The sequence below is a fragment of the Varroa jacobsoni genome, unplaced genomic scaffold (genome assembly GCF_002532875.2).
Source record: "Varroa jacobsoni isolate VJ856 unplaced genomic scaffold, vjacob_1.0 scaffold_727, whole genome shotgun sequence".
Lineage (NCBI taxonomy): Eukaryota > Metazoa > Arthropoda > Arachnida > Mesostigmata > Varroidae > Varroa > Varroa jacobsoni.
In genome coordinates, this window is record NW_019213629.1 from 189,918 (window position 1) to 211,359 (window position 21,442).

Sequence of the window (21,442 nt, forward strand, 5' to 3'; positions counted from 1 at the left end):
TCCGGCAGGCAGTCACTTTAATAATTTATCAGGTAATTTAATTATGATCATTCATATAATGATCTAGTCCAAATATAGAACGTCAAACTGGATAAACGCGGATTTATGAATCGTTGACTTAGTCTTATAGTTACTTTGAGAGTTTTTAGAAGAAAAATTAAAGGCCTAGACTACTAGATTATACATAGTTAGTCTATTGTTTTTGAGGAAAGGTCAATGTTTTTTTGTTTCATTTATAAAAAATATATTGATAGCTTTGTCAAGAAAACTTACTGGAAGCGTCTAACATTGTGGCTAAGCTCCAAATATAGAATAGCTTTAAGATAGCCCTTCGTTACTATAGATCCCCGCGTTCGACACGTGTAGCCTAAAAGGCGTAACAAGTTCCTTTAATTGGCTGGTTCTATACTTACTGCAAAAGTCAAAATGCTTTACATAGAAGCTTTATTTTTACAAACGTTTCACCGACTAGATGCTGTTGGTTTTATTGATATCGCAATGCTTAGCTTCAGTGATTGTTGCATCCTTCCAGCCCATTTCAGAGCGAAGCTAAGAGCGCTTATAATAGGCTAGAGCTACTATTGCATTATTACATTAGTATTTCTATGACTGACGATTCGTTACATTATGTATTAGTAACACGAACATCGGGAAAAGCCCGGAACAATCTTACGAAGTTGTAATATAGGAACCATAAACAGTGCGTCCTTTTCCGGTACGTTCGGTCGCCCCTGCGATTCGCTAAAGCGGAGGAATGAATGCCTTTACACGCCACGATATTGCCTGATCTCAACATTCGTCAGGCTGAATTAGGGTCACAGTTCTTCTATCTGTAGTCCCAAACGTCTGTCGTGAAACGCAGCTGTTTTGGGGCATCACATAATATGCCATAGTCTTGCCATTCTATATCTATCTTCCTCTCTCTTCTTAGGGTCTCTTACGTGCCTTACCCAAAACCCTCACCTCTCCATGGCACATTCTTCTCTCTCAAAAATCCACTCGCCTAAAGTTTACTTTCCTTACCGTTTTACCTAAGTGTGCTAGGCCTGTGGTCCCCAGGCCGCATGTATTTGCCAGTCCGTTTCGCAGTTAGTAGCAGCAGCGGCGGCGGCCGGTCGCCGACAGCTCATCAGGAAAGAGCAGCGCCGCTGTTCTCCTTCTCTCGATCTCTGTACTCCGCTTAAAACTAGAGTCACTTAACGTCAAAAGCGTCAAATCGCACAAAAATATTAGGCGGTAGTTTGCCAACGCTGCGCCTAATATTCTCTAAATTCAATGGGGTCACTCGTACAATTTGACTGTTCGGCAAATATACGTTAAAGGGTGTATCTATATCAAAAGGCCCAATTGTACGGCAGCTGATATGGGGTAAGCTTCCTATATGGCGTCGGAACTATGGCTGGTATTTCCGGTAGAGAGTATAATCCCCTTCCGTTCTCTATATAGCAACAATAGTTGCAACTGTTTACAACATAACAAGAGCGATGGACAAATCAAAGCGCAAGGAAACGGTCTGTCGTTCCTAAGAAGGTTAATTAGTTTATCTATTAAACTAAACTGTGATGTCACTTATTTAACAAACACGAATTGTATTTAAACAGTATTCTAAGTTAAATTCATGCCAGGCCTTTCTATCGAAAATTTGCTTATTGCCATGATGTCAAATGAGGGCATTGTATTTTCAAGTGCCTCTATAGAAAGCTATATTATGGATGTGCGCATACTGAAACGAGCACGAGACAACTAATTTTGTTAACTTAGACAATTGTTAAAATGCTCCGAACTCATTATATTCGTCCCTTTTTACGCTTAACACAGCTTCGTATAGTATATACCAAGTATTGTTTTGTTAGCCCATGCGCTTTGAAGACTTCTTTTACATAAATTAGACCTAATATGCTAACTATGGTCATAGGGCTCGAAATTAGGCATATACCCAAGGGGAGCAATGTAAGGGTAAGGTCATATAGAGCGCATTTTTATTCACCTTTTTTTTTTTTTTTATTTACTTCCTTTTGAAGCCTGAACCTAGTTATACTTAATTAAGAGCTTTTTATGATGGTCTAGGCAAACTCTAAAACCAAGTAAAATTCGCTTGAGATAAGGAGAGCACATGTTAGTAGTGATTTTTTCCATCAAACAATAGGCTTTATATTTTCTTTTTCGAGGCCGCGAGAAAGCTATGCGATAAAGTGCCATGGATAAAAAAAGGAAATTTTCCAAAAGTAGATAGAGAAAAAAAAATTAAGACAAACTCCCCTTGACTTTAAATCGTTTTGATTGGACCGTACAATCCCATAATTTAGGAACACCGTAAGCATACGTAGTGCAAAAAAAACTCAGTGATAATTAATTCAAATGTTTTGGGAATAATGCATATTCAAAACAACTATTACTCTCCAGTTCTCTCTAGATCATTAGGATAAGATGTTCCTCCATGTTTTGTTAAAGGAATTTCCACATGCGGGTACTTTTAGAAAACGGCTTGCTTCAAACGGCACAAACAACACGATCATCCCCGTCATATTTCTTTTGTCCAATTTCTATGACAGTTGTTGCACTTCAGTTTTGAGTATAGCCAAGAGAAGGCAATAGCATCGCGTAATATATGGTAACAGCTGGACACCTGATAGCATTTGCTTGCGTCGGCTACACGTCCGGTGGCACCGATAAAAAACACAATGTAATAAGAACTCTCTACCGAAAGCGATTAGACAAAGTGCAGCGTATCGGGACCCACCTGTTCTGTGCTTTGCCATGGAATCACTAGACACAAAGACCGATTCCTCATCCACGACCTGTCGCACGACAGGATAGCCCATCCATTAGGTGGAGAGGCCCGTCCGGTCACAGGCGAGGGCCTCTTATACCCGGGGCCTATCGAGGGCTTCATTCGGGAGATGTCGAGCTTCCGGGTTTGAGGTAACGCGCGGTGTAGTGGTCTATCCTGTCTGCGTTAGGCAGCTGCGACTTAGTGTACCTTGTTGATAGCGTAACATCGCAATCCCTCGCGCCTTTCATATAGTCTCTATGACTTTCTTTGTAGTAATTATTATAGGCCTTGCCAGCTGTGGTGGCATATTGTTGCACCTTAGCAAAACTTTTCTATTTCACTCACCTGAATGACTGGATATTGTTATTTATTGTGCATAGTTTGCGTGTGTATTGTATTACGTCAGGGATGGCATCACCTGCCGGTTAACCTAGACAGAAACGCACTAAATACTCCATCATGTTCGACCCATTTGCTATCCTCCTGCGATGGCCCAAAATGGTATAATCACAGACAAAGCCTAGCTTACTCCAAAAAGTGGATCTTCACCGAGAACGCATCCTTGCCGTTGAGAAGATTTAGTAAATAGGATAAATAGCTAGGAATATTACGTCTGGTGACCGGACGATATGTTGGAACAAAGGCTGAAAATCGTTAACATCGTAAGTATAACATGGACTTCAAAGATCTTGCACAAAGCAATGAACTTGATTGAAGGATAATGTGCCGTCGCGTCGTATATAATTCTACAGGCTTGTCGATATTCAAGATAAGTTCCTATCATGTCGCTTCAGATGAAATGCTTGGCTTGACATTTAGATGTATCTGGTTAGATACTGTAGCCTAATAATCTTACGGCACGACGTAGTCTAGGTTGGAACCCGAGTATAGACAGGCATCGTTTCGTGCTGGCAGTCAGCCGTCTGATGGAATGTCTAACGGCGATATCGGACGTAAAACTCGAAATACAAAGAGGTATTATCGGTTAACTAATACAGTGGAGCATAATACTTTTGACGATATTTATACAGAATCATCTGTTATACAACTAAATATCTATCGTATGCTAAGTAAATATCTAAACAACGGACTTGCAGTATCAGAAAAGTTTACTGGGTAACTTTGATAATGCCATTATATATAACAAACGAAGACAAGTTGGCAACTCACACAACATAGGCAGCTTTCAATAACACGACTACCGTGAGTATAAAAACGCGTTTCATTAATTTACTAAAGCACCTTTGGCACGACATTGAAAAAGCATAACGTAGCATTTTCTGAAACGTCAAGGATGCATAAGTCTGCAATCCAGACATTGGCCGAGAATCAATACCGTTGGTGTTGGGTTAATCCTCCAAATCACTGGAACAGAACAAATTGACTCGATTTGTTAGACTCGTAAAATATCTGCATGGCTACAATAAACGTTGGCCGTACGCGTACCTATCTTCGAAATTCATTTTTAAGGATTTTGCCCTCCTTCGAACAAATGCTTTGCAAAATTTATGTTATGAGATGAACTTTTCGCTTAAAATCTTATGCTCTCGTTATATAAGAGCGAAAAAATCATTTAAAATTTCTCGTACACATAATTACCGTTGTAGCAAGCAAACGATTATCCATTCATCGTCTGGCCATTAGAAACAAAAGAACGCTATAGTGGAAGCCGCTTATTCAAACAACAACTCGGGCTAGGATAGATGATACAAGTTAGAAGTTCTGTTGTTTCTCCGGTGCATGTTACAGTGTTGTTCTGGACGGGAGGATTTTCTATACGCTATACAATAACGGTTTTCTACTTTAGTAACAGTGGGGGAGAAAGTAGGTAAAAATCACAGAAGTTTGGGTAGAGCAAAAAGCAAACGCAATAAATGAACAAAAAAGTAAAATTCACCAAGGTCATTATATTTTTTATTGACTCACCTGGACCATATACACGTATATCTATATATGTATATAACGCTGTTCCAGACCCTATTTCAATGAACTAATGTTGATTTAGCGTAACGCATGTTTACAACGTATCGTTCTTTTTTTGTTACCAATTGCCATTTTCGCTTCCTGGTATGACGAAGCCGCGGTGCATTTAAACTTAATGATAATAAGGGTACAATGTTTGCCAAAATCGTATATGCTGACTTTTTGGATGCTAGCAACTGGCATACTTTGGCATGTCCAAATAGGGGTCACGTACCCCTGTGCTGTGGAAACGGTGAAGACACGTTCGGATAGTTGGAATGTAGTTGCTTTACGGTGTACATGGAATAATTCTTTAATACTTAGAGTTAATTTCTCACTAGGAAGATTGCGCGGAGGTTCAGTTTCTGGTAAAACAAGGTATAAGTAAACTTGGATTCACTAATAATAGGAGCATAGGTTTTACTTCATATAGAACACTTGTAAAATTTAAAATTCCAATACGGCACTCATTTAAATTAACAGTAAAACATTTGAATGAGATGTTATGGTTTGCTTTGCCTGTTCTAAATTCATTTACTGATAACTTATAATGTATCGATATCTGAATATTAACAAAAGCGAGCGTGCATACAGTGCATGTAAAGTAGCATAATACTAAAACCGTTGTAAATTGAGTAAGGAAGTTAATTTTATTAATTGCAATAATCGAAACCAAAAAAGTACTGCCACAAGACATTTGATTTTCCTAAACTGTAATGTGGTACTGTTAAATAAAATTGTATGCAATGGATTGTTCGATTCACGGCAGTGATTAGGCAGAAAATATAATATAAGAAAAATAATGCAAGCCTTTTTTTTTATATGCCTACTTATGCTCTACGAGCTCGTATTTTTTAGGTTTATGACAGAAAAGAAAAAAAGTCAACATCGAGATGTTCTTGTGCACCTCGAATAAGCCACGTAGGTATCCAGAAATTAGGGCTACATATAACAGCTCGTTTTATGTCGTATGCTACATTTTCGGCTAGTTCCGTATTATATAGCTCTCGTTTCTATTCTCATATAATACGTCAAAAAAAAACTTTGCTTGTTTTATGCCTCTAAATTCAATTTGTCGCTTAATATCTTCGCATGGGTCTTTTAGTTAAGTGTCGGCTAAAATCGGCGATCGTCAAGTGGATGAATGCAAGAACCACCTTAACCTAGATAATATTATATGGCTTGCCTTTATTACGTAATAAATAGAGAACTATATTTGTGGCATGACGGCTTGTCAGTATTCTTTTGGGCACTTTTTGAAAAAGATAATTTCACTACAATATCGTTTACGTCTATTTTTGGATTTTTTTAACCCACTCTTTAACCTTGGCGGATTTCCATACGCCTTAGACTGCAGTTCTAAATGCCTTAGTTCAATATTTCTGACTCCCTGGAGGTCAAAAAAATTTAGATCACACCCCGTCTGAATTATTATAACTATTATACCATACTACTTATACTAACGTAACTATTATACATAGGCTCCTATATGAAGCTGGTCCCTCGTTACGTTAGGCAACGCTAGTCACTTATTTAAGACACTCCCTTTCATGCAACAATTTTTTTTTATGTAACTTATATTTGCGTCTTGAAACTAAAAGGTGCTTTACCCGTTTTGGCCCGCCTTGACAATGTAGTGATCACCTCAGGGATTCCAAAAACGGTAAGTTTCTTTCAATTCTGCTGACTTTCAGCTAATACAGTACTTCAAACAGATAAACCTTATTACAATGTCTACAAACAATTCGAATCCCGAGAGCAGTTGTTAGCTTTCATTAAGTAACTATGTACGTAAAATCGTAAGTAAGTATAGCGTAGGCTGGTAGACACTTGATAGCGTTGACCGAAACCGATCGTTGTAACGAAAAGTTAATATTTCTATAAAATGAAAAATAATTGTTTCTTTTATTACTAGGTTCTAATGATGGTAAACTGGCTTTGTTACAGCTGAATAGACTGAATACATCAGGGATAGTTGTTTCCTATAGCGGTGATGATGAATACCAAACAGGTGGCGCTGGGGGTCCTGGTTTTTGCTATTTCAGTACTCTTTGTCTTCGCGGTTCTTTTCGGCCTGTATAAGGCGCTATCGGGCACTCAAGAGGAGCCACATTCTTCTCCACTGCTACATTCGATAAGGTAACGAACGATTCAATTTTACTCTGCTTTGTTTTGATATGTGCATTCTCGTATTACATGAGTCCTGGCTGTTGCGTATTGAACTGGGGATACGTCGACCATGTACCACATTAAGCGGAAGACATCAACATTGCTTCGTTGGCTGGTCAGAAGGGCTGAGAGGGAAACTAGTACAGCTTGTTATATTTTCGCCACGGTCATTTCGAACTATTTGTTGGAAAGCCAGTTCGTGCTTCGATCTTCATTCAACACAATTCTGCTAGAAACAAGCAGCTTACGAGCCACTGAAGGCCACAAAACGTCACTTAGGAAATCGTTTCTGAAAATACTAAATCAAGCTAGGCAGATTGTTATTTGAAATTACTGCTACTGGAATTGAAACTCTTATTATTGTATTGCTACACTATAAGGCGGTTATTGTGATTAAATGAATACTAAGGACTTCAGGGACTTCTTGAACTTGTGGGGCCTGTCTAGTGTTAATTGTTATATTTCAATGCCGTCTGTTAGCATTTCATGTAGATAATTCGTCTAGCTCTTACTATAAGCAAAATATTGCTTTAAAAAAAGTCTGTGAAGTTGATAACCCGCAAAGCATGCATCATTTATTGTCAACTGTTATGGCAAAAGTACTCTCCATGCTGGCCCTCCAGAAGCTCTACATTTAGAAGTAGAAGACATACTTGGACTCTGCTTCCAAAATGCTTCGGGAACGTTCAGAAGAATTTATCAGCAAAAAACCTTATCATTAGTAGCTATTTTCGTCTAGTTATTGTACAACAGAAAATCCTATTGGTCCTTAGAATACGCAGTTTCAGGTTTATTTATTGCAACAACAAAATCGGCGCAATTATATCTGAGAGTAAGGCAGGAAGCTTGAGCTTTATGGTATATTATTAGCCTACGATAGTGTATAGCTTTTATTTGTATATGTCCAAATGACTAAAAACAAGCGGCTGCTGTGAACAACGAAATCAGATTTAGAGTACTATCTAATTCGTACACCCTTTCCCCTAGATCATGTTATATATGTACACCTTGTCAGAGCATAACTCTAAGTTCTTATTATTACTACCCTAGCATAGTTTAATGCTTTGAATAACCCTAAAGTTCTTTCTTAAACCTTTGCAGATCACTTGTTCTATTTTTTTTTTATAAACAGGATCTTGAGCGCTAAGACAATTGTAGCTACAGTGTGGATAATCCACAATGTTAGCTTCGTTATTAACAACAGCACGGAAATTGTCTGTTCGTGGGTTCGCTTTCATATAGAATACAGTGACCGCGGTAACTTCTAATTCTTATTCATGCATTCAGATTGGGCTTCGATCCATGTACTGAAACGGCGTTGGATTCGTCTGTATGTTTCACTTTGGTCATCTTCAGCCACACCAAAAACGAGAACCTGCGCGGTCAGCTCGCTTACATGTATGCCAACGACACCATCAAGCGGGAATACTGCTTCAAACCAATGGTTGTTGTTTTCGACGGCCGTCCGAACAAGTAATCCAACAAACGGATACATTTAGCCGCCACATTTATGAATCATTGACTAACTAACCAAATATTGTCTAGTTTACGAAACTGGCGAATTATTTTCTTTTTTTTTCCCTTTTGGATCCCCCCCTATTGAATCCTGCATTCGATATTTCTCTTTGAGTCTTGAATCACTTTTCGATCGTCTCGAGGAATCGATTTAGATGTGTATCTATTGAAATTGAGTCTTCCTAGAGTGTAAGATACACTCAATGCTTTAGGACTCGACGCATTTCTAAATCAAAGGAAAGTTATGTAACGTAAAAGCACGTAATAAAAGAGCTCTTTTATGGGTCTTTATCAGCAGTTTCATCACAATTAAGATCAAGAACGAGATCAGCCGTCCGACAGTTTTAATCGAGAAGGTTACTCCCGCATTTTTAGCTCTTCTCCGCAAACGGAACCATCTATACGTTTTCGTGTTAGATTCGTTTGCGCCGCATCCGCGACAACTGAGTCAGGTGAGAAATCAATTAAAATATTAAAGCATTCAATAAACTAAAATACAGATTTTAGATTCTAGATAAATAGTATCACACCACTGAAGGTATGACACAAAAGCAGTACGGCAGTGATTTCTTGAGAGCTTCAAGTACTGAACTTCACAAAAAAAAATATATTTGTTTCGTCTGTCGCAGCGGGCATGCGTTCATCCGCTTGGTACCATACGAAAGTTAGTCGTTTTTGGAACAAAACAATAAGCTTGTCATGGTAAACAACGATGATGCTAGATAGTGCTAGATAATAAAAAATCAGCTATTATCCGATTCTTTCCCGTTGGACGGATTTTTTAAACTTTTTAACGGATTTTATATATTAAAAAAAAAAAATTTCTTTACTGCTTGCAATCGACAAGTTTTCATCCAGTCTTTAAAAAATTCGACAAAAAATTTTGTGGGACAAAGCAAAGGATCCTCAGTAGACTTTAGGTTTAGAAAGTCTGAAAATTAATCAATATAGCTTAAAAAGCTATTTTTGATACAGCTGAATTTTTAATACAGAAATTTACGACTATTTGAGAAAGGGAAAAATGCATCCCAGCCCTTTTATTGGTTTGCAGGTGGTCAGCGGTCAGAGTCAGATCTGGAATTGCACCCTGAGATATTGCTCGGTGTTTGAACGGCTTTTTTCTCCAACAGCCTGCGGAAGCCACTGCATTACGACGCTAGGCTCAGCGCTCACAGGTGATCGGTATTTTCACAAATCTGTCATCCAGCTTGATGGTCCAATATTTTTCTTCCATTTCCATAAAAGTTACATAGCGCAAAAGCATGATGAAGAACCGTTTGTGATTACAGGTTGCACGCTGTCATCTATAGTGAATGATCGGCAAGCAGAATTTTTTGAAGGATGGTCATTTTCTCAGGAGGTCCAGGTACACCCAAGTTATTCATAGTATACCAAAAAATAAGTAGTCATTTCGAACGTCTAATGATTGTTTCTAATTCTATTCACAAAGAGCGGTCCCTATCTTCATTAATAAGACGTTAATTATCTCTTAACCACTAAAGTCACTCATAAAATGGCTACTTCAGCAAAGACTTCGTTTTTTAATGCCATCATTAAGACATTGTTTCATCTACATGTACTATCCATGTCTCTTCAAATTATTTGAAGCATCTAGAGATATAATATTCATAAATGTTGGATTTGGTGAAATTCAAGTGAACTGATTAAAACAGGTTGATAATACTCTTGCTTTGAAGTCGGTTACGTTGTACGCCGTAAAACTTTGGTAAGATTGACTTTAAAGATTTGACTATTATTGGCCATTTATATACATACCTTTTTTTGTTAATACAGAGGCACAACGATATATAATAGAATGTAGCAAATATATATTCGAATCAATTTCGAATAATTTTAAATTAACTTCCGTCTGCTTTTATGTACAGGCGGCGCTGTTTGCGGCCCTTCCTGAAGGCTCTTCAGTCTACGAATTTCATCGCGAGCACTCCAGGGGTATTATGGTTCGCCGCATGGTCCGACATCATCGTATCTCACTGTCGTATAGGCCCGGCTAAATCGTGGCTAGGTCATTTCGCCTATTTTTAAGCAATGATCATCAAAGATTGACTATAATTTTCAATTTAAATTATATGTTTGAGTTTAGAAATATCTGGCACTATAGAACTGTTAGATGCATGTCATATACCACTGGTAATACATGTAAGTTAAACCAAATCTCAGTTTGACTCCAAAGCCATGCATATTTGGGCATTCACTGTAATAGCCTAGTGTATATAACACTTTTACATCTCCACCGTAGACGCCAACGTCCTGTGATGTTTCGTTCGACATTCGAGAGCCGTCACTTGGTTCTTAGGCTTGAAAAAGCAATAGTTCTAATACCGCAGTTACGGTGGATCAGACACTAGGTCATTGTGACCGTTATTCGTCGTTATTAATGCTTTGTTTTTTTTTGTTCTGATCACACACTTGTGTGATGTATGCCGTCGGAGCTTGATTCAGTGATCCCTGATCGTTTTGGTTAGAGTTCTAATCATCTAAGTCACCATAAATTACGCTTTTTTTTTTTGCTTAGATCCCTAATGGGCGCAATACTACAATATAAAGAAGCAGCTTGCTGACTCATATGGATGGTAAATAACAGTCCAATGATGGTTCGAAATCCTTAAAGCCAACATTTAGCCAGTAGCTTAAATCTAGTACTTGGCTGAAATTTGATTTTATAGTATTTACTATGGATTCATTTCCCGAATTTTCCTCCTAAAACAATCGGCAAGCCAACGACGTTGAGCATATTTTAAACTTGTAGTAACTCCTGTAGCGGTCAGAAAATCGAGTGTCATACCATTTACTTTTCAACAAAGAAGTTTACAATCGTTAATGAAAATGCTGATTTAGATTTTACTGTTTTTAAACGTAACTGGGAAGTACTTAATGGATTTTGCGCAAGTGTTGCAATGGAAACAACAGCGAAACGCGTTGCTGGTTGCAACATATGTTGGACCTGTTGGTTTAAACAATGAATGAACTTACTGAAATACAAGTGCCAGCAATAAATGCAGTAATGGGCCACGGTCGAATATTGAATTATGGTAATATCGTACAAAGGAACGAAGATATATACTGATTTGCAAGAGTTTTTTTTTTATGTTTCATTTATTCTACTGAAAATATATACGAACGCCCGCATGAGGATCATTAGTAAAGAAAGTTTGTATTAAACGATTTTTAGTTTTTTCATTTACAGTGTGAGCACACGTCTAAGTAAAGTCGAAAGTCAGGATATTCTGTTTGCTTTTGACTCAATATAATAGTTCTGTGGTACGCCCAGCAGCTCTAGGGCTACCTTAGTGTTGGTACAGCCATCTAGATTTTAAGTAGTAGAGCACACCTAGAACGTGTCAAAAGCCGTAAATAAGTCAGCGTGGGGTATAGTTGATGAGAGAAGGGGTGCGCGTACTTTTTTCACTTTTGAGTGTAAAACACTTCAAAAAAAGCCCCTAATAAAATAGAAATGGAATGCCTAGATAACTTCATTAACCAAGAACTCAAGGGCATATAAAAAGCGTTACTAAGTAATAAGAGTTCCCATTCCCAGGTGAACAACAAGGAGCAGCAACGTTCGTAGTAAGAGTACCTAAACTATCTAATCCATTTATGGTAGAAAATATAACTTGCGCACACTTAAGTAGCTCGGGGAAACCTCCCAAGAGTCAAAACATAAATTAGTGATGCTTCTTGTGATATCTCTTTGGTTTATACGTAGAATGGTCAGTAACTGTAATTTTAAAGAATTAGTTATGATGACTTGCTTTTTTTTATTGAAATGCCTCCTCGTTTTGTTCTGCTTTGCATAACAATCATTGTTCTACCCCTTCAAACAATCGTTTTGCCCCATCTGCTCTTGGCAATATGTGTAAACATGTGTAGCTGTTTTGTTGTATAAAATCCATCTCTGCCTTTATAATGTATTATGGATAATTGCTCCATCGTAGAGTATCTACTTTAAACATCCTTTGATGGTGCATATAGTCATATATAGTAATATACAGCCAGATAAATAATAGTAGTCAGAAATAGTCAGATACAACTAACGATCGTTCCCACCGTATGAGGAAATCTCATATACTGCCTTGTTTGATTAATCATGGCAGCTTAAGGGTCATAGTAATATATAATATATCAAATAACACCTTTTTTTATATTTAACATATGTGATAGCATTTTCGCACACGTGATGAAATTTACATATGTCGAGAAAAAGCAGCAAAATAGTTTAAAAAGAAGAAGTACATTTTTTTAGTCCTTAATAGTCATTGTATTAATAAGCCATCGTGTTTCTTCCACCGCAATTTTCTCTGCATAAACAGTCATTTTCTGTTCATCGTTTTCGAATGCTTTGCGGAATTGTATGAACTCTTCTTCTGCTATATAACCCATGGCTAGGATCCGAACTCTACACAGAAATTTCTGTTCCACAATGGCACAGACTCTTTTAGTCCGCGCTCAGCAGCTTTCTAAAAGGTTCCCATCAACAATAATTCATTTATTTGCTACAAGAAACAGCTGTAAGGACTTGGCACGTTCTGGGATCGTGTTGTCGCTTTTCTGTTGTTGTTCTAAGGGATAGAAAAGCCGATTATTAGGAGGTGACCGCAGTTACAGTGGCAAACAGAGTGAAAGAAAAGAATTTTGATAGCAATAAAAAGTGAGTGAAAACGAGTATCTCTTAGTATAAGTCTCCTTTTTAATTGTCTTTGAAGAAATGTATGTTATATTATACATAATGGCTGGATTTTCAGATAATACAAAAAAAAAAAGGTTTAACTTATTGGAATATGGTAAATATCTATGAGCGGCAAGTAAGCGAAGCAAAATCGGGAATCAAGTCTAGCGATTACATGAAACAGTATGAAATTGCCTGATCAGTGCCGTTTTTATGATCTTTGAGGCAATTACATTATTTGAGACTGTTAGTAGCTCTACAGCCGGATGGTATCCTTTTTAGTATTGGATAAACGTTCTGAATCCAGAAAGAAGAGTTGTGATAGGCTCTGGTATCACGACTTGTATCTAAATTTATATTCCATCCTTTATTTTTATTATTTCACATATTTTAATATTTGAAGCTCGATAGTAACTTGGCACAAAGCTAGCCCGTGTCTGCTACATGACCTTCGAGCATAAACTTTCTAATTCTAGTAGAGCGATTGTGCGTTTAATAATAACAGAGATTAGATAATTACTCCAAGAAAAATATCGTTATAGAACTATTTACTATGAAGTGAATAATAATAGCTAAATAATTAATGTAAACAACGAACCTGTCATCGTTAATCTATTAGTATTGTTCTTGACTAGAAGATGTTACATACATCTGCATGCAAACAAAGTCAAAAGAACTGAAGCTACTGCCGCAGTCCTCTTTTCCATAATAGCTCTATAAATCTTAGATTTAAAGTGCCCTGAAGTCCACATCAACAATATGGTGCGTATATCTGCTACAGGTTTGAACACAAGATTGAACGTTACTTATCATTGTTGCATTATTCTTGTTTATATATATATATATATATATATATATATATATATATATATTGTTACTACGGATAAACCTTAACTGAGTTGATTGGAAATTTATTTAAATGCGGAATTTTGCGGTTGAAACCTAAACTAGGCACGAGAAACTGTGTGGTATTACGTGTTAGGCCAACTCCATCCAAGTATATTGCGCTGTTCAAAAAATTTAGTACCATTACGAAATGTTATTTTTAGTAGTTTTTCTGATGTATAAAAAATAGTATCTACAGTAGCCCAATTTAGTCCCTATAAATCTTCTGTCTTTGCTATTCTGTCCTTTTCCAGATGCTGCTTCAAACAGTGTTACGAGGTACTGCGTGCGTCCGGCACACAGCGCCTTCGGCGGTCGCTCGGGGTCTGCAAACCTCGTTGGTTGTTCGGAGTGACAAACTCTTCGTGCACAGAGATGACAAAAAGAATAATCCTGATATGAAATTTGAATTCACGCCCGAAAACCTTAAGCGAGCTCAGGCCATTGTTAATATATACCCGGAAGGTTAGGCATAGTGATTTACATATCGTCTCCCAGTCATCACTGTTTTATCTATTTATTTACAGAATAAAAAAAACAAAATAAAAAATTAAACGAAAAATTAACAGTATTAAAAGAGCGAATTGAGGGGTCTGCGTTAAAGAAAAAGATATAAAAGTATGGTACCGAACGACTTCACTCGTTCCATTTTCGCACTCTTAGTCTGCTCGTATTGACAAAACTTGAAAAAAAAATACCCTGAAGTGCTAGAAATATATTTTTACAATGAACAAAAATTTCCTTGAATTAAATTAAAAATTTAGCGTAAGATAATGTATCATAAAACATCACCCTTACTATTGCAATTTTATACTAGCGAAAATCGGAAGAGGCTCCGTTTGTCCGCGATTTAGTCTTCTCCAACTTATTTAGTGCACTTGACTTACTCAACTAATAGTTTATTTGCAAAGTGTCTACGTGTTTAGAAAACAGCCTATTTCAGCATCCGTCGCAATTATCCATATCAAAATGTTATTCTCAAGAGCCTTTACTTGAAGCTATGCAAGTGCTTAATCAAAATGCACAAAGTGTCCAGTGTGCGCATAGCACGGCAAGTACCTTATGAAAATTTGAGCCTTGGGTGTACCTAAAAGTATGTCGAATTTGAATAGGTTACTCTAACGCTGCAGTGATTCCGCTATTGGATCTTGCTCAACGGCAGTTTGGTTGGTTGCCTATCTCAGCTATGAACTACGTCGCCGACTACTTGAAAATGCCTAGAATGCGTGTGTATGAAGTAGCTACATTTTACACAATGTTCAACAGGTATAGTTTTCGATCTGATAGTGTTAAAAAAAATTAAAAGAGTTATCAAGTATTACACCATCCAGTATAGACAAATACCTAGCATTTAAATTTGAATTATACCATACGAACGTTAATGATAAGATCCATCTACTAATTAGATTTGTCTCTCTTTGAATCATCATTGTCAATTCACTAGGGATCCGATGGGAAAGTACCACATACAGGTGTGCACAACCACTCCATGCATGCTTCGCGGCGCTGAGGACATACAGGCGCACATCGAGCAAAAACTTAACATTAGGAACGGTGAAACTACCAAAGACGGTCTATTTACTCTTAGTGTCGTCGAGTGTTTGGGAGCCTGCGTGAACGCGCCTATGATTCAGGTTGATTTGGCGTCTTTTTTTGTATTTCTGTTTATGGAAAGAATCATACGTGTACTCGGTTGCATGCTTGTATGCGTATCATTTCAAACACAGTGTGTATGCAGTGTCACATCCACTGAAATATAATCAAACAAGACATAGTTTACCCGACTGCAGAATCTCGCTCACTAAAAGCGACTACCAAAAGTAATAACGATTTCGCTTAATATTTTTGGTTGAAACAGGTGAATGATGATTATTATGAGGATTTGACCAATAAAGACGTGGACCACATTATAGATGAAATTAAAGCTGGCCGAAAGCCCAAGATCGGCCCGTATAATGGCCGAAAAGCAAGTGAACCTGCCGGTGGTCTGACTAGCCTGAAGGAACCTCCAAAGGGACCAGGTTTCAAGGTTCGCGCTGACCTTTAGTGAGGAATTAAACCCCTTAATTGTCAATACAGGTAGTGTGAAAAAAATAATGGAGTGGTTACTATGTGAACGCTTTAGTTTAGTTGCGCGAAAAGTCGAAAGACCTAATTTCGAGTTGAATGCATATTCAGTCAAAATAATCTTCTCGATGTTCCATTTCGGCCACTTAATACACCAACGAACTACTGCATCAACGGTAGAATCAACGGGGAATACTGTAACAAAACATCTACGTTGAATTTTTCAATTTCAATAAAACAAGTAAAAAGAAAACCTAAGGCAATTATTCTTCGAAAGTATTTTGATTCGAATGTTACATAACCAGTGCCACAGGGCATTACCACTAATCTTTACGTAATGCGAGCTTTTTGCTCTAACGTTGCAAAGGCTGCAATTTTTCAATGTAGAATCGGCTATAATGCGCTTGTGACACGGCAGAAATCCATTTTAAATCTATCAGTAGAAAGTAAAGCCTATACTGAGATTCATGCTAGTAACAGAACGGTGAATTGAAACTAATGCTTTCATTTTTGTTAAAGTATCCTACAGCTTTTTGTTAACATCGCACCCGAGACCTCGTAATTGTAAATCCGACGCCGTATCTATCCTGTCACCGGAAAAGCAACTACATAACAAAAAATCGTTTAATAAACACAGGCAACTCTTTTGTGCGGATGCTGATTATTCCCTTATTTATGGTACGATTCTAATGCTGTATTTCGCGGTACCCCTCTAGGTCTCTCAGTAGATAAGTCTTTCATTAACCTCAATTTAATATTATTGATTTACCTTATTTTCATCTAATACTTTATGTATGACGTAAACGCTGGTTCGAACAGATTTTCAATATAATTGATACGCACACCATACAAGAGCATATGCTTTTTGGCTTTTGTCGTGACGTGCGAAATGCAATCCCGGCGCTGCATTTGCCGTTTGTCAGCTCAGAGCACATGCCTCACATCGACAAAGTAGATCGTCCGGTTTGAAAGAAACGCCGTGTCACAAAAATTCAAGAAACTATTTTATTTATTTAAAGTTATATAATTTTTTCAATTATGTACAGGTTCTGTTTTTATCATCAACTTTAGTAGCTTAGATTACAAAATGAAACTGTCTGACATCGATTCCGCGTCTATGCCTTCCCAAAGACCTTATCCTTTCCGGATCTGCTTGGTGTTTTTATTCTTCTTAAGTTGTTTTAGACTCTTTTTCTTCAGATTTTTTATTTTTTTTCTTGCGCTTAGCATTTAGATCTAATCTGTAAAATGTGTTCTTTTCTATTCCAACGGCTTCTTCCGGGGGTTTCGTTTCAAATACGTCCATGTAGGGGTCCTCCGGCGGCGGCGCCGGAAGGTTCTCGATAAATTGGCGTTTTGCCTACAAGTGAGTCCCAAGCAATCGCATGCACCTTTAACATTCGCAGGGACTACAAGAGCTACTCATACAGATAATTTCTGAGAACTATGCAGTTTCGGCCACATAAGAATTGCAGTTATTCCTTATATGCAGCTTTCCTTCATACATTAATAAAGTCGTTTAACCCACCGCTTCGGAATCATTTTTGGATGATTTACACAACAATTTATAAAGATAGTTGACAGATATTCGCTGAATATCATTCCTTATCGGAATTTAAGAAAGCATTTTAGAGAGTTAGTTAAAACTGGTCGACTATTATCATAATACACATATTAAAATCTTTACAAAAAATTACATTATCATCATTTATATTTCTATCAATATTCCTGTTAATCTTCCTTATTAAGACATCTTTCATCAAAAAATACTCAAAGATAATATTTAATGTGATTTTGTGATAAATTATGGGTAAGTTTTACCTTTTGTTCTTTACGTTCCATGTATTTATTCTCCTTTTGTGCTAGGCGTCGCATTTTATTGGGGGCTACATAATGAGGATTCGTATAAATTACTGCACCTGAGAAGGGACCATCGAAGATCTTCACGAGATTCAAACAGAATCGCGGCCCTATCTCCACCAATGATCCGTCTTCCTCTACAATCTGTGTCAAATATTTAAGCAAAAATAATGCGTTCTGGTTCGTCAGAAACAAATTGCAACTCGTAGAAGTTATAACGGTGTTCAATAGATGTGGGTTGGCCGTCTTATTGAGAATCTGACTACTAGTTAATTAAAGCATACTAGTCATTACGTATGCCTTGAAAAAGTTCCCTTTTTTTTTTACCAGAGATAATATAAGTTATTGTCAAGGTAGTGTAGATGGCTCACGACCACTAAAGATCCAGTCATCGTATTGGTCGCCATTATGTGGTGTACGGCCTCGGCATTGAACGTATTCCTAGCCCGTGAACGAGCCAGACTAAAATAAAATTGTAAAACGGATTAGTTACCTGATAGTTTCGAAACCATATACGTTTATCGAGTAATCGAAACACAAAGACATGATCGAAAAAGGGCTGAGAGCGTGGATGGTAGGCCGGTGTTCCAAAGGTCTGAGCAAGAACTTCCTTGACTAAACGTGACCATGGATGAGAGTCGAAGGCTGGGTCAAACGATAGAAAGGGCCGAGACCCACGAAGGCAGTTGCCACTAAACTTGAGTTCTTCCATTGTGTGAACATTCTGCACGAGGAACTTGAGAGTTGGACCAGTTTGCATATTTGCTAGCCACATATACGTGTCAGATCTACGTCTGTTTTCCATATACATCACCTGCAATTAATAACAAAAGCAGCATAAGCAAAAATGGAATGTCGTTCACTGTAAAAGGTGCTCATTATTTTAGTTCTGTATAAAGAATATATGATTCTGAAATCTTGAATGGCCTACCGGTTGCAATCTCACCTTGTTGCAGTTTTTCATTTCGGCAACTTCGTTGATGGCTAGTAAACTATCCTTTTTTTCGAACTTACATTCCTCCTTTGAGTGAGCAAGCATTGTCCGAAATGAATTCATCAGATGCCGGTCTCGATAAGTTATTCCACGAGAAGCAAAAATGAGAAGACGCTGAAATTTACGTATAGATGGCATTACATCGATATATAGATCAACAAACGCATGTCGGGCTAAAAAAGCTCAGCATTGAGGCTACGAAAATTAGACCATGTTCTACCGAATGAAGACGACAGAACTTTAAAGAAAGCATGAACTATAACAGGGCAATGAAAATGGTAGGAATTCATAATTGAGTACAAGCTCATACCTGTTTGTTTGTCCACTTGTACTTTCTTTTAAACGTTTCGTCAGATTTACGCGTTAGTGGAACTTCAGCTTCCGAATCTGACGAATCCGAGGCAGATGAATTAGCCCGTTCCGTCTTTTTCTTCAAAATCTTCCACTTGGCCATTTTCTGATATACATATTCATATACTACTATTACTTGAAGAATCTATAAGTTGATCAACTTATAAATCTAATCGAAGCTCTAGATTCAATATTTTAATGGCCAGTAAGTAATTTTAAGGCCCATTGGTATATAATGAAAACAAAACACTACTTAGTCGAGTATACAATATACTTTAAATTTTAACAGTCCGTAATTTAAGTTACCGTCATGGCATCATTTCGCTAGTATTTAACAGATATGACTTATGAAATAAACATAGAAAACCTATTTGAAATATTATGTTTTGTTAATAAACACTAAGTTATCTGTTTAGTTTAGGAGAGGAGGCTTTTGACAGTAGTATCAGAGGCGGTTGCGCTCTTCGGCGCATCTGTTTAGACATTACCCGAACCTATGGAAATCATGGTCAAGAAGCTGCCTAGAAATGCCGAGCGAATCCTTGCAGTTAGGGTTATCCAAGCCCACAGTATGGTTAGCACAAACACGGTCCTAGTTTTAGAGCTAACGATAGGCATATGCTCCAGCACGATCCAATGGATGATGCGGACGACAAAATCTTACGGATGTGGCAAGCAGACTGGAAGGTAATACCTAATTTTGCTCCGGAAGCGGCAGTAGAAGACATCATACCTAACAGACATGCCTGAATTTCACGTAGAAGCTGCGTTACTAACTCACACAGATTCTGGCGGGCCACTGAGTGTTTCAAAGCCATCTTCATAAAATACGTAAAAGTCCTACTGGACATCTCTGCGCTTTGCATTGCAAGCCTAAAAAGTATAGCAAATAACTTGCTGGCGACGTATATGGTGCTGACGCATATTAGAAAAGGACAAATGATAGGAAAAATAAAATTGTCTGAAGGAAACATCATAAGGGAGTTTACATGCTTCATCACTCGACCACGAAAGTGTTGAGCAACAGGCAAGGTGCTGGGAAAGAGAACCCTGAAGGAAAAAGTGGTTCGTAAAGTTACAACTGAACAAAGATATAATCTGCTAGACTATATCTTGTTAGGTTCAGAGCACGGCCAGAAGGGTTACACTCAGGTGCTGGTAGCTAACTCGTTTGGAAAAATTAAAAACCTGACTAGGGGAACTCAACCTAATAGTCTTGTGATGCTAGACGCTCCCTGCTTTTAGCTGAAGATGAGGATATGGGCTGATTCGGGGAAAACCGAGGATTAGTAAGTACTTATCTCGATCCAAATGGGTACAATCGGCATAACTAAGCCTCACACTCAGCCCACATAACATAAAAATTACACTTTGGTAGTGATGGACGCATATAAACTATGTTATTAATAAACCTTCTAAAAAAGGTAGTTTAGTTAGCTTTTGCATTTTTATCTGCCCATATCGACACTCACCAAAATGCTGCTCTAAACTGTGTAATAAACAATAAAAGAAATAGTGTTTCAGTAAGTTCCAGTAAAAATAAACACATGTAGTCAAACTCCCGATGCCTCGCGGTTCCTCTAAATAGCACCGTTAATTCTACACGCGGGGTTGTACTCATCAAAACAAACGTGCCTCCCTATACCCGCTACGAAGCTTGGTAATTGTCGACCTAAATGAAGCCCGCCACAACTTGAACATGTATAACGACAATAACAACAACACAATAATATGCCTTTGATAATAACTATCGTTCTTGCTTGACAAATGTGGACTAGTACATGAACATAGTTGGGAAGTAAAAATTGTACTTGAGCCCTCTATAGGGGGACCACACAGAACGGCCTTGTATCACTTTCCACTTTTATGTTGAATGCTGCGTAGTTTTTCGCCTTTTTTTTGCTTTACTCTGCAACAACAATATCTGCATCATAGACTAAATAGACAAACCAATTGACCAATATTACGGTTTAATTCTATCGATATTACAATATCGTTTAGCAAAAATTCTTCTAAGGTTACGCATTTTTTTTTTATTTCTCTTTCCTTCTTGGATTAACTTAGACAAATTTTTAGATTATTATTACACGTGTACCACCTTTAAAGCTTTGCACAAAGTTTTCCGTCATTCATTTTATCCAAGAAAATAATTTCAGGCAAAACGGATTGCAGGAAGTAA

General features: G+C 37.6%; 3 protein-coding genes across 8 annotated transcripts; 2 read left to right on the forward strand and 1 right to left on the reverse strand.

Moving 5' to 3' along the window:
• The first annotated feature begins 2,891 nt into the window (after positions 1–2,891).
• On the forward strand, positions 2,892–11,605 carry LOC111263049 (uncharacterized). Of its 5 annotated transcripts, XM_086969422.1 has the most exons (8): positions 2,892–3,435; positions 6,373–6,398; positions 6,683–6,874; positions 8,192–8,377; positions 8,715–8,871; positions 9,471–9,594; positions 9,709–9,785; positions 10,306–11,605. In XM_086969422.1, the coding sequence occupies exons 3-8, from the start codon at positions 6,729–6,731 to the stop codon at positions 10,432–10,434; spliced, it is 819 nt and encodes a 272-aa protein (XP_086825548.1). In that variant the 5' UTR covers positions 2,892–3,435; positions 6,373–6,398; positions 6,683–6,728; the 3' UTR covers positions 10,435–11,605. The 5 variants fall into 5 exon arrangements, with proteins under 5 accessions (XP_086825548.1, XP_086825544.1, XP_086825547.1 ...); XM_086969418.1 differs by having other exon boundaries at positions 9,471–9,785; XM_086969421.1 differs by having other exon boundaries at positions 8,718–8,871; positions 9,471–9,785.
• A 1,335-nt stretch (positions 11,606–12,940) lies between these two features.
• ND-24 (NADH dehydrogenase ubiquinone) lies at positions 12,941–16,311 on the forward strand. Its single transcript, XM_022837800.2, has 5 exons — positions 12,941–13,088; positions 14,246–14,456; positions 15,104–15,257; positions 15,436–15,625; positions 15,850–16,311. The coding sequence occupies exons 2-5, from the start codon at positions 14,246–14,248 to the stop codon at positions 16,036–16,038; spliced, it is 744 nt and encodes a 247-aa protein (XP_022693535.1). The 5' UTR covers positions 12,941–13,088; the 3' UTR covers positions 16,039–16,311.
• A 729-nt stretch (positions 16,312–17,040) lies between these two features.
• On the reverse strand, positions 17,041–20,875 carry LOC111263048 (ribosome biogenesis protein BRX1 homolog). 2 transcript variants are annotated; one of them, XM_086969436.1, is made up of 6 exons: positions 20,736–20,875; positions 19,223–19,369; positions 18,865–19,026; positions 18,412–18,732; positions 17,978–18,062; positions 17,041–17,418 (listed from the first exon to the last, which is right to left on the reverse strand). In XM_086969436.1, the coding sequence occupies exons 2-6, from the start codon at positions 19,364–19,366 to the stop codon at positions 17,351–17,353; spliced, it is 780 nt and encodes a 259-aa protein (XP_086825562.1). In that variant the 5' UTR covers positions 19,367–19,369; positions 20,736–20,875; the 3' UTR covers positions 17,041–17,350. The 2 variants fall into 2 exon arrangements, with proteins under 2 accessions (XP_086825562.1, XP_022693530.1); XM_022837795.2 differs by having other exon boundaries at positions 17,880–18,062; positions 20,736–20,870.
• Positions 20,876–21,442: the final 567 nt, after the last annotated feature.

Coding starts and splice junctions, on each gene's coding strand:
- LOC111263049 (XM_086969418.1), top strand. CDS start 6,729: ATGATGAATACCAAACAGGTGGCGCTGGGGGTCCTGGTTTTTGCTATT. Junction 8,872..9,470: donor ATCCGCGACAACTGAGTCAG/GTGAGAAATCAA, acceptor ATTGGTTTGCAG/GTGGTCAGCGGTCAGAGTCA. Junction 9,786..10,305: donor CATTTTCTCAGGAGGTCCAG/GTACACCCAAGT, acceptor TTTTATGTACAG/GCGGCGCTGTTTGCGGCCCT.
- ND-24 (XM_022837800.2), top strand. CDS start 14,246: ATGCTGCTTCAAACAGTGTTACGAGGTACTGCGTGCGTCCGGCACACA. Junction 15,258..15,435: donor TTTTACACAATGTTCAACAG/GTATAGTTTTCG, acceptor TCAATTCACTAG/GGATCCGATGGGAAAGTACC. Junction 15,626..15,849: donor TGAACGCGCCTATGATTCAG/GTTGATTTGGCG, acceptor TGGTTGAAACAG/GTGAATGATGATTATTATGA.
- LOC111263048 (XM_022837795.2), bottom strand. CDS start 19,366: ATGGCCAAGTGGAAGATTTTGAAGAAAAAGACGGAACGGGCTAATTCA. Junction 18,733..18,864: donor AAATGAAAAACTGCAACAAG/GTGAGATTGCAA, acceptor TATTAATTGCAG/GTGATGTATATGGAAAACAG. Junction 18,063..18,411: donor TATGGTTTCGAAACTATCAG/GTAACTAATCCG, acceptor TATTTGACACAG/ATTGTAGAGGAAGACGGATC.